The sequence below is a fragment of the Pantherophis guttatus genome, chromosome 2 (genome assembly GCF_059756535.1).
Source record: "Pantherophis guttatus breed Tessera chromosome 2, ASM5975653v1, whole genome shotgun sequence".
NCBI lineage: Eukaryota > Metazoa > Chordata > Lepidosauria > Squamata > Colubridae > Pantherophis > Pantherophis guttatus.
In genome coordinates this window covers 270460513-270472927 of record NC_142064.1, presented here as the reverse complement: position 1 = coordinate 270472927, position 12415 = coordinate 270460513, and the positions used below count along the sequence as shown (strand labels likewise).

General features: G+C 42.8%; 4 protein-coding genes across 4 annotated transcripts in view; all 4 read left to right on the top strand.

Annotated features, from left to right (window-relative positions):
- Positions 1-1545: 1545 nt before the first annotated feature.
- On the top strand, positions 1546-9562 carry LOC117674778 (uncharacterized). The gene is made up of 2 exons (XM_060691231.2): positions 1546-1647; positions 2841-9562. Exon 2 carries the CDS (start codon positions 3009-3011, stop codon positions 4974-4976), a length of 1968 nt encoding a protein of 655 aa, XP_060547214.1. The 5' UTR covers positions 1546-1647; positions 2841-3008; the 3' UTR covers positions 4977-9562.
- The window catches only part of LOC117659867 (uncharacterized), a 72029-nt gene continuing 61469 nt past the window's right edge, over positions 1856-12415 (top strand). Inside the window, exon 1 of the mRNA XM_060691226.2 lies at positions 1856-2027. Within this exon, the coding sequence (XP_060547209.2) occupies positions 2011-2027 (17 nt within the window). The 5' untranslated portion in view covers positions 1856-2010. The remainder of the gene's footprint in view (positions 2028-12415) is intronic.
- The window catches only part of LOC148115872 (uncharacterized), a 54334-nt gene continuing 43927 nt past the window's right edge, over positions 2009-12415 (top strand). The window contains exon 1 of the mRNA XM_087884370.1: positions 2009-2027. The gene's annotated coding sequence lies outside the window, so the exon portion shown is untranslated. The remainder of the gene's footprint in view (positions 2028-12415) is intronic.
- Positions 7145-9562, top strand: LOC148115876 (uncharacterized). The gene is made up of 2 exons (XM_087888241.1): positions 7145-7151; positions 8524-9562. Exons 1-2 carry the CDS (start codon positions 7145-7147, stop codon positions 9381-9383), a joined length of 867 nt encoding a protein of 288 aa, XP_087744367.1. The 3' UTR covers positions 9384-9562.

Here is a 12415-nt window from a genome sequence, read left to right as displayed (position 1 = left end):
GGTTTCTTTGCAACCGTCCAAGTGTTTTCAAACCTTTTATTCATGAACTCATTTAAAAATTCCAGATTGGGCTAAAATTCATCTTTGGGGTTTTGTATATTTTGTATCAAGATGGAAAAAAGATGTTGAGACTAGAAAGAGTGCAGGGAAGAACAAGAAAGATAAGTAAGGGACTGGAGGCTACAACATAAAGAGGAAAGGTTGCAAGAACTGGTTGTGTCTCCTTGTAGGAAGAGAAGGACTGGAAGTGACAGGATAACAGACTTCCAATATTTGAGAACCTGTTGCAAAGATCAGGGGAACAACCTACTTTCCAAAGCACCTGAAGGCTGAACAAGAAGCAATGGCTGGAAACTAATCAAGGGGAGATATGAAAGAAGATTTGGAATTGAAAGACATATGAAGAGTGCACAACCCAAAAGAACTGGACTTTACTTTTTTCTCAGACAGACATAGATCCTTCTCTAGGATTGATTTTATCCTACTTACGGCTGATTTATTTCTAAAAACAAAGAAAACAAAGATATTTCCGAGGACTTTAACTATTGCTGAGCACATTGTAAGCCGCCCTGAGTCTTCGGAGAAGGGCGGCATATAAATCAAATTAAAAAAACAAAACAAAAAAATGGACCATAGCCCGGTATGGATAGAAATAGAAATGGGAAAGAATGAGAGAAGATCGTGGAGAGTAAATGAAAATTTGTTTAGATATGAAAAGAACGTAAATGAACTCAAAAAACAAATGAAGGTATTTTTTGAAATGAATTTGAATAAGGGTACCCCTATTGAAATTGTTTGGGACGCGAGCAAGGCGTATATGCGGGGGGTACTGATCTACATGAATTCTAAACATAAATTAAATCGACAAAGGGGAGATGCAGCCTAGAACTAAACTAAAGAGATTTCTTGGGATGTTCTTTCCTGATGCTCTGAGGGGCACAATAAAGGAAAATTATTGTATTTGCTACAAGTGGCGAATAGCCATTTAGCTTATTTAGAAAATTGTAGCTTATTTGCTACAAGTGGCGAAGAGCCATTCCATGCAATCTCTGGCGTCACGTGGCTCCATCCACTTGCTCTTTCCACCTGCCAGTTCTCCAGTTCAGCTCAAACGCACGTGGGAAGAGGAGCCCCCGAGTGGGGACGGAGCTCCTCGGGAAGGGCTCAAAGGCAAGGAAGGCAGGGAATTAAACTCTCGCCCTTTGCACCTAAGTGGGAGGAGGAGGGGGGTTTCCAGGGCTGCCTCTGCTGCAGGGAGACCGGCCGGCCAGCAATGAATGGAGGGCTTGGCTGAAAGGCAATCCTAGTTTAATGTCGGTCTGTGTCCTTGTGGGGAAGCCGCGTCCCACATCCATCATCTTTGGCCTCGGCAGACGCTCCCCCTCTCATCCCTCCCCCCCCCTCTTTCTACTGCGCAGAAGCGGCGCTTCCCAGGCTCTGAAACTGCAGAGGAGAGGAAAGAGGGGATAGAGCGTCTTCCAAACTAACAGGGACGAAACAGGGCCGGAAAAGGCGGGGAGAAGCCTCCGTGGGGCCTCTCTAGGAATCTCCTGTCATTCTTCCTACCCTCTCTGTGGTTTCCCCACTTGCGGCTGGGCGAATTCTTGGCTGTCCGGCAAGGCTGCTCCTCGGCCCCGCTCCGGGCAGGTGGGGCTCCCGCTCTCCCTGGGGCTGCCCGGAGGAAGGTCGCCCCGCTGAGTGCCCGCTGAGCCAGGGGTGCCAGGAGGGTCCCGGGTGGAGGCGGGGCTGGACGGGGAGCCTCTGGGCAAAGGGGGCGGGGGGAGAGGAAGCCCCGCCCCACGGAGGGCAAAGGGCGGGGCTTCTCTTTCCAGGGTCTCAGGGGGGATTATGGGGTCCATGCAGGAAAGGGCCGCCGCCTCCCTTCAATCGGGGGTGGAGGGTTTTCTTTATTGGGGGGGAAAGGGTTTAAATTGCTTGAATTGAGCTCATTTCCTCCCAAGGGAGAAAAGATCCACTTTCTTTCCGCTTCATCTAAATGGAGAAGAATTGATGTTCTTTGCTTTTATGTTAGTATTTTAATTGTTTACTTTTCTTTCTGCAAAGCTGAGTAGGAAAAAAATCCATTATTTGCCTAGTTTTGCTCTGAAGGAGGCTGTGATGTGGCAGCCCCTGGTTGGTGGGTTTTATCCCTCAGAATAGGGCAGGAAGGGACCTTGGAGGTCTTCTAGTCCAGCCCTCCGCTCAAGCAGGAGACCCTCTGCCATTTCCTTTCTTTGCCTAAAAGGCTCCAGAGTTGGAGCAGCCACAACTTCTGCAGACCAGTTGCTGCACTCATTAACTGTCCTCTCTGTGAGGAAGTTTCTCCTGAATTCCAGGTTGTTTTTCTCCTTTGTTTCCATCCTTTGTTTCTTGTCCTGCCTTCTGGTGCTTTGACTTCTTCTTCTTTGTGGCAGCCCTCAAATACTGGAATAGCTGTCATGCCACCCCTAATGTCATCCCCAGTTCAGGCAGGCAAATGGGGAGCAACAGGGACTCTTGTCAGCCATCCCTCTCATTGTGCTAAAAAAGGGGAGGCCAGCTCCACAGGGAGGATCCCAGCATGGCTTTGATTCTGGGGAGGAGGGAATTGAAGGTTTGGGAGCCGTTCCTGGGTTCATATAGGGCAGGGGTGGCTTCTTCTTATCTTTACTGCACACGCAGATCAGCCGTGATGACGTGACACTCCTGCCGGTTTTACTACTGGTTCTATAGAACCGGACCGAACCGGGAGCAACCCACCAGTGATATGGGGGGTCTTCCACCTATTATTTGGGCTATTTGGATATCTGAAGAAAATGAATCTTCCTCTCTCCTTCACTTCTTTTATCTTCATCCTGCAGGTGCCACCAGGAAAACCTTTGGACAAAGTTCTGCTTGCAGAATCCAGTCTGGGTCAGTCACCAGGACCAGAGGTTTTGTCTTCTGAGTTTTGGGCTCGTGCTGGAGCCCATCCTCCTGCCCATCTTCCAACCTTTTGGCCAAAGGTCAGCTTGTTAGAGTTTCCTTGGATGGAAAGCCCTGGAAGTGAGCAGCCCCTGGAGACTATGAAGAGGGGGGAACACTTTGGCCAAAGGTCCCCTCAGAGGAATCAGGGGAAACTCTCCAAATGCTCCAAGTGTGGGAAATCCTTTGGTCACCGGTCCCTCCTTTTGATCCACCAGAAGCTGCACATGGGGAATGGATCCCACCTGTGTTTTCTATGTGGAAACTCCTTTCCTGGAATGTGGAGCTTTGCCAAACATCTCCGGAGCCACCCTGGACTGAAGCCTTACAAATGCGGAGAGTGCGGGGAGCGTTTTGCTAAAGGCTCGGATCTTGGAGCCCATCAGCGAATCCACCAGAAAAAGAGATCTCAGGAATCCTGGAAGCGCTGGGGAAGATTTCCTGAGAGACGGCGCCTTTCTAGGCCTCAGAATAGCCTGACTGAAGAGAAGCCCTGCAAGTGTGAGCAATGTAGGCTGTGCTTTTCTCAAAACTCAGAGCTGCTTAAACATCAGCAAATCCACACCAGAGGGAAACCTTATCAATGTCTGGAGTGTGGGAAATCTTTCAGTTATAAACAATTGTTTAGAAAACATGAGAAAATTCACACTGGGCAGAGTCCTTATAAATGCCACGTGTGTGGAAAGTGTTTCACTCGGAGCTCATCTCTTTGCCAACATAGTAAAACACACACAAAGGAGGAAAGCAAAACGTGCCCAGAATGTGGAAAATCCTTTTCCAGCAAATCAGACCTGCTGAAACATCAGAGAATTCACACTGGGGAAAGACCCCATGAGTGCCCGGAATGTGGGAGATGTTTTGGCTACAAGTCATGTCTAATTCGACATCAAAGACTTCACACCGGAGAAAGACCCTTTCAGTGCTCAAAATGTGGAAAACATTTTTCCCAAAGGACACACCAAATTCGACATATGAAAGTTCACACTGCAGAAAGACCCTATGAGTGCCCAGAATGTGGAAGATGTTTTGGTAAAAAGTCAAAGCTAATTCAACATCAAAGAATTCATACTGGGGAGAGACCCTATAAATGCCCAGAATGTGAGAAAACATTTGTTTATTCTTCTAAACTTCGGAGCCACCAAAGGACGCATACGGGAGAAAAACTATATAAATGTAAGGATTGTGATAAATGTTTTTCTTTTAAGGAAGGTCTTTTTCGACATCAGAGTATCCATACAGGGGTGAAGCCCTATATGTGCATCGAGTGTGGAACATTTTTCCGTACAAAAGAAAGCCTCAGAAATCATGAGAATGTTCACAGAGGGGAAAAAAAGTTCAAATGTTTAGAATGTGGGAAAGCATTTACTCATTCATCATCCCTTAGAATGCACTGGCAAACTCATACGGGTGAGAAACTCCACAAATGCTCAGTGTGTGAGAAATCTTTCTCCCGGAAATGTACACTTGTGATTCATCAGGGAATCCACTTAGAGAAGAAATATAAATGTCCGGAGTGTGAGAAATCTTTTCATTGCAAATATTATCTTAGAAAACATGAGAGGATTCACAAAGGAGAGAAGCCTTTCTCGCGTGCGCATGTGCAGAAAAGTGAAAAGTGCCCAGAATGTGGGAGATGTTTTGGCAGAAAGGCACACCTAATTCAACATCAGAGTCTTCACACCGGAGAAAGTCCCTATCAGTGCCCAGAATGTGGGAGATGTTTTGGCTATAAGCAACACCTAATTCGACATCAGAAACTTCACACTGGAGAAAGACCCTATCAGTGCCCAGAATGTGAGAAAACATTTGTGGAGTCTGCTGAACTTCGGAGACATCAGAAGGGGCACACAGGAGAGAGGCCCTATAAATGTGGGGAATGTGGGAAAAGTTTTGTCACAGAAACACGACTACGGGCTCATCAGAGAATCCACACAGGGGAGAAGCCATACCTATGTGGGGAGTGTGGGAAAGGTTTTTCCCGAAAACAACACCTTGGAAGGCATGAAAAGGTCCATACGCGAGTGAAGCCATAGAGATGCATAGAGTGTGGTAATGTTTTGTTCAAAAGCAAGACATCAGAAAAATCACATGGGGAAAGCTCTGATAGGCCCTGATGGGAGAACAGTTTTTCATAGTTGTTCAACTCTTAGAAGTCATATAAGGGTTGATAAAAGGGGGGAGGGGGGATTAGAAACACTCAGATCGTGTGAGAGGATTTTCTTAGCAATCGTCCATTAAAAAATCACACTCTAATCCATATAGGAAAGATGCAGTTTAAATCTTTGAAGTGTGATGTATGGGTTGCCTGGAAAAATACTCTTTCAGCATCAATGAATTCTTACTGGAGAGAAACTTTTATTGGGGCTTAGAATGTGGCAAAGATTTTTATCTGATCATCAGATCTTCAGATGTACATGAAAAATCCACACAGGAGGAAAACCTTACAGGTGTATAACAGAATACTTTTCTTTGCCAATTGGAACGTCTTGCCTTCTGGAGTTTGTCCATTAAATTTGCCTCCTTGGAAATTTTCTTGCCAAATTAATCTTTTTTATAATTTTTAAATTATATGAATATGAAAAGCTGATATGTGTGTGTGAAAAACTAATACCTAATGTAAAATTGTCTGGAACCGTATAAGGACTCCTGCCTTGAGCAGGGAAGGTAGGACTAAAAGAATACAGCTCTGTTATTCTGTGGTAGCTCCCTTCCAGCCCTATGATTCTAAGAATTTAAAAAGAAAAAGGGAAATGGATGAAAAGCAGAAGGAAGAAGTGCTGACAAAATAGGGGGGGAAGCTAAGGTTTCTGCTAAAACCTTGCAAGCCACCAAAAGTGTCTCTATTTGGGCAGGATTAACAAATCCAGGAAATAAATAGAATCAGAGAATGTGTATCCTAGAGCACAACCGACAGAATATGTGAGGTAAGAAGAACTTTACTGATGGTTTTCTGGTAATTTTAAAAGCCCTTTGGAAGAAATCAAAATATTAATGGAAACATATTAACAGATTTTGATGTAACCATGTACAATGCTGTTACGACTCTGGGGCTGGAGCAGTTGGTAATGGACAACACTAGGCTCAACAATTGCTTAGATCTCATCTTCTGTAATACCTAAATTCGATTTATGGCTTACAAGTTAAAGAACCATTTTCCAACATCGATCACAGCTTGATAGATTTTTTTTTAAATAATTTTTATTAATATATTCTATACACCAACACACAAATAAAATATACAATCCTGCCACCATGGTATAATGTGATTACATTGTCCATAAATATAAAGTCATTCCTTTATACATACATATTTGCCATCATATATATACATCATCATATATCTATTCTATCCCACCTTTTCTGGACCCAATCGTACCATAATTTCCAACTGTTATAAAATTCTGAATCTTTTTTACCATTGATCAATCTAGTTAATCTATCTGATTCCGCACACTCATTAATTTTATATATTATTTTCAAATCTATCGGTAAGTATTGATTTTTCCACTCCTGCGCATACGCTAATCTTGCTGCAGTAATAATGTGAATCAACAAGAACCATATATCTGATTTAACATTCAAAGGTTTTGCCCCCAATAGGAAAATCTCGGGCCTTAATTCCAAATTAATCTCTGTAATTTCCAAAATCCATTGCCGTATTTTTTTCCAATATTTAACCGCCTGCGGGCAGGTCCACCATTGATGAAAGTAAGTTCCATTACTGTAACCGCACTTCCAACAGCAGGCAGATGTCCCGGGAAACATTTTAGCTAATCTCGCTGGGGGGAGATCCACTGGTAGACCATTTTATATATGTTTTCTTTGTATGAAGAAGCCATAGTTAATTTCATATTTTTCAACCAAATCTGTTCCCATTGCTGGAAGTCAAGGGGATATCCAAAATTTCACCCCCATGCTATCATACAATCCTTCACTACATCCTGTCCTATCTGCAGAGACAATAAATATGCATAACATTTAGATAGTATCCCTTTCCCTCCTTCTAATAAGATCTTATCCAATTCTTGTGTTTTACGGTAGATTCCTTCACTATATAAATCTTTTTTATACCTGGAGTGCACTTGAGAATAAGACCACTGGTCTATCTTATATCCTTGAAGAGTTAATAATTCTCGTGACTTCGGATTACCCTGAACATCCAAAAAAACTTAATACGTCAAGGTTTTTTCCTCTTTATACAATGTCGGGTAAATCTGAGCTTCCTGCGCCGAAATCCAACATGGAACTTTTGAATATACTCTTCCTCTAACCTTTTCCCAAGTGTACCCAAGCGTCCTACGTAAATAATGATGATCAAAGTGTCGATGCTCCCGGCCATAGAAAATAGTGCCAGCCATGTTGAAGACCGGCTCCCTCAAATGTCAAAAGTTGTCTCTTTTGTAGGACCATCCATTCTTTCACCCAAATCAAGTTCACTGCTTGGTGATAGAGCTCCCAATTTGGGAGTCCAAATCCTCCTCTATTTTTGGGTTCTTGTAACATTTTAAGTCTAATCCGCAGCCTCTTTCCCTGCCAGATAAATTTAGATATACTCCTATCCAAATTTGTAAAAAACTCTTTATTCAACCTTACCAGGGCTGTTTGGAATAGAAATACCCATTTGGGTAACATGCACATCTTAATGGTTGCCACCCTTCCCAAAATTGATAGCTGGAGATTTTTCCATTTTTCTAGGTCTCTGAGCATCTGGCTATAAAGAGGAAGATAGTTATCCTCCTTTATGGAGGAGCATCTGGCAGTCAACCATATACCTAGATACTTAATTTTGTTATTCTTAAACCCATTAACTGCTCCAGCTGTTGCCTTTGCATCTGAGTCATATTTTTCGCTAGGATTTTAGTTTTTTCTTCATTCATCAGTAATCCCGCTACCTTCCCATACACTCTAATCATGCATAATAATTTCAGGCCCGAAAATTTCAGCTTGATAGATTTTTGTCTCAATTTGTGTCCTTGCAAACAGGGACATAATGACGGTACTTCAAATTATAACTTTAAAAAAGCCAACTATAATCTCATAGCTGCCGACCTCACATCCCTTGACTGGCACCTTCTGTTCAGAGGTTGTAAAACTGCAGATGACTATTATAACACTTTTTTACTCTAAATCCATAGAGTCATTAATCTATACATACCAAAAGTGACCTCTAAAGCTAAAAAGAACAAATTAAGTTGCAATCCAAGAAAAAATCTCTTTGGCGAGAAAACAAAACTGGCTACGTAGCTAACTTTAAAGGCCGTTACAAAGCCTTATGACGCCAGATAAAGGGCAAATGTACCAACCACTATTGCAAACAGGAGGAAGCGCTGTTAAACTCGAAGTCTACCCGAGCGTTCTATAATTTTGTTAATGCAAAATTTAAAGAGTCGAAAACGATCCCACCCTTAAGGGAAGACTGTAACAATGATACTGTTAAGGCCAAATTTTCAATATGTTCTTCAGTTCAGTCTTCGTTGACCGCAATGGCCACTGTCCCTCACTTCCTAGTTGCACCAGGGTTGGGTTTCACTTACCTTTGCTACCAGTTCACTTGCACGCGCCCTGTCTACACATGAGCAGAAGCTTCTGCGCAGGCGCAGATCGTATTTGACGACATCCAGGCAAAGCTTTCTGCCACTGCTGCTACTGGTTTGCCCGACAATGCTGTCATACTGCAAAGCGATCTGGACTATGTGTCTGAATGGTCGCATAATTGGCAACTCCAAATCTCGATTAATAAATGTTCTGTCCTACGCATTGGCAAAAATATTCAGAACACCAAATACAGGTTAGGCGGTACTGATCTCGCAGACGACCCTCACGTTGCCAAGGACCTAGGACTACTCATCTCTAATGATCTCAGACCCAGAGCTCACTGTAACAGCATTGCCAAAAAAACATTAAGAGTTGTTAACTTAATTTTGCGAAGCTTCTCTTCTGGTAACATTGTATTGTTAACTAGAGCGTATAAAACCTTTGCCAGACCAATTATTGAATACTATTCACCTGCTTGGAATCCCTATTGTATATTGGACATTAACACGATCGAGTGGGTCCAGAAGTATTTCACGAGAAGAGTACTGTGCTTGTTTGCTCACGATAAAATCCCCTACGCCACCAGACTAGAAATCCTGGACCCGGACAATCTGGAACTGCGACAACTGTGGTCTGATCTATGCATTGTACGTAAAATTGTCTGCTACAATGTCTTACCTGTCAACAACTACTTCAGCTTCAATCACAATAATACACAGTCAAATAATTGTTACAAACTCAAGGTAAACCGCTTCCAACTTGACTGCAGAAAATATGATTCCAGCAACAGAGTGGTCAATGTCTGGAATGCTCTACCTGACTCTGTTGTTACAGCCTCCAACCCTCACAGCTTCAGCCACAAACTGTCTACTGTGGACCTCACCCCATTCCTAAGAGGTCCGTAAAAGGAGTGTGCATAAGTACACCTGCGTGCCTACCATCCCTGTCTTGCTGTTTCCATTATACCTGTATTTGCTTCCATTGTTCATGTTCATGTTTATACTTGTACTTGCTTCCTTGTTCATATTTTACAAACAGATTGAATAAATAAACAAACATAAATAAATACAAGGTGAAGTCAAAAGAATGTGGAGATGTTTTATTGAAAAGTCACACCTAATTTTGACATCAGAGACTTCACACCAGAGACAGACACTATGAATGCCCAGAATGTGAAAAATTTGTGGAGTCTGCTGACTTGAGACACCAGAAGGGGCACATAGGAAAGAGGCCATATAAATGTGGGGAGTGTGGGAAAAGTTTTACCCGAAAACAAAACCCTAGAAACCATCAGAAGGTCCATACAGGAATGAAGCCATAGAGATGCATAGAGTGCAATCAAGTTTTGCTCAAAAGTGAGACATCAGAAAAATCACATGGGAAAACAATCACTATGCCCTCATGGTGGAACAGTTTTCCATAGTGGATCAACCCCTGATAATCATATAAAAGTTTGTAAGCTTTGTTAAATTTTAGAAAAACAAAGTACAAGAAAACAAAGGAGAAAGAACTAAAAAAATCAAGGGGCAGGGAGGGAAAAGCAAAATTGGGGAGTGGATACAAAAAGGGGAAGTGACTTTTTTTCTGTAAGTATTCCAACTTTCTGCACTCCAGGTAAAATCCTAAGTATCAATAAATCTTTGAACTAGAATAAACCATAACAAACAGTATGTTTTTCATTATAAATGGGTTGTTGTTGTTAGTTGAGAAGTCATGTCTGACCCATTGCGACCCCATGGGCAACGTTCCTCCAGGCTTTCCTGTCTTCTACCATCCTCTGGAGTCCATTAGGCTCTTCTCCAGTCATTCCTTCTCATTAGGTGGCCAAAGTATTTAATTAATTTAATTTAATTAATCATATTTCTATGCCGCCCAACTCCCAAAGGACTCTGGGCGGCTTACAACACAAATAATACAAACAGTGAACATAATTTTTTTAAAAAACAACAACATAAAAGCATTTTAAAAACATTAAAAACACATGCACACCATCCATGGCAGGATCTCGCAAGACTGAACAGCGAAATCAATGGCCCCAGGCCTGGCAGAAAAGTCAGGTCTTCACCGCTTTCCGGAAGGCCAATAGGGTGGGGGTGGTCCGGACCTCAGGAGGTAACTGGTTCCAGAGAGCTGGGGCAGCCACAGAGAAGGCCCTTGCCAGCCGGCATTGTTTAGCTGACGGGACCCGGAGGAGACCAACTCTGTGGGATCTTACCAGTCGCTGGGAGCTATGCAGTAGAAGGCGGTCTTGCAGATAGCCTGGCCCTGAGCCATGTAGGGTTTTAAAGGTAATAACCAACACCTTGAATTGTGCCCGGAGACCAATAGGGAACCAGTGCAGCTCGTGGAGAATTGGTGTAATATGGGTGTATCTAGGTGCACCCACGATAGCTTGCGCTGCATTCTGGACCAATTTGAGTTTCATCTTCAGGACCTGACCTTCTAAAGAGCAGTCACGGTTTATCTTCTCTAGGACTGACCGGTTTGATCGCCTTGCAGTCTAAGGGACTTGCAGGAGTCTTCTCCAGGACCATGCCGGACTCCTTTCCCAATTTTGAATCAATCATTGGTTCCGTGTCCAGTTCTCACTGTTGCTTCTTGACCCACATATGGGTTTCTCAAGAGACAAATAAGATGGTCTGGTACACCCATCTCTTTAAGAACTTGCCACAATTTGTTGTGATCCACACAATCAAAGGCTTTAGCATAGTCAATGAAGCAGATGTTTTTCTGGAACTCCCGAGCTTTCACCATGATCCAGCGTATGTTGGCAATTTGATCTCTAGTTCCTCTGCCTCTTCGAAATCCTGCCTGTACTTCTGGTAGTTCTCAATCCACATACTGCTGAAGCCTAGCTTATAGGATTTTAAGCATAACCTTACTAGCATGTGAAATGAGTGTAATGGTGTGATATTTTGAACATTCTTTGGCATTGCCTTTCTTTGGAATTGGAATGTAAACTGACCTTTTCCAATCGTGTGGCCACTGTTGAGTTGACCGAATTTGCTGGCAAATTGAGTGTAGCACTTTTACTGCATCGTCTTTTAAGATTTTGTATACCTCAGCTGGAATATTGTCACCTCCACTAACGTTGTTGTTGCTCAGATTTCCTAAGGCCCATTTGACTTCACATTTCAGGATATCTGGCTTGAGGTCAGTGACCACCCCCTCGTGATTATCAGGGATGTTAAGCTTTTCTTGTATAGTTCTTCTGTGTAATTTTGCCACCACTTCTTAATCTCTTCTGCCTCTGTTAGGTTCCTGCCATTTTGATACTTTATCATGCCCATCTTTGCATGAAACGTTCCCTTCATATCTCCAATTTTCTTGGAAGAGATCTCTGGTCCTCCCTATTCTATTATTTTCTTCTATTTCTTTGCACTGTTCATTTAAGAACACATTCTTATCTCTTCTAACTATTCTCTGGAATTCTGCATTCAATTGGGCGTATCTTTCTCTTTCTCCCTTGCCTTTCATTGCCCTTGTTTCCTCAGCTATTTCAAAGCTTCCTCAGACAGCCATTTTGCTTTCTTGCCTTGCTTTTTCTTTGGGATGATTTTAGTTGCTACCTGTTGTACAATGTTGCGAACCTCCGTCCATAGTTCTTCAGGCACTCTGTCTATCAGATCTAATTCCTTAAATCTATTTGTCACCTCTACTGTATATTCATCAGGGATATGATTTAGTTCGTACCTGTGGGGCCTAGTGCTTTTCCCTACTTTCTTCAATTTAAATCTAAATTTTGCAACAAGAAGCTCATGATCTGAGCCACAGTCAGCTCCTGTTCTTGTTTTTACTGACTGTATAGAGCTTCCCCATCTTTGGCTGCAGAGCACATAGTCAATCTGATGTCTGTGTTGACCGTCTGGTGATGTCCACGTGTAGAGTCATCTCTTGGGTTGTTGGAAAAAGAGTGTTTGCTATGACCATCGTATTC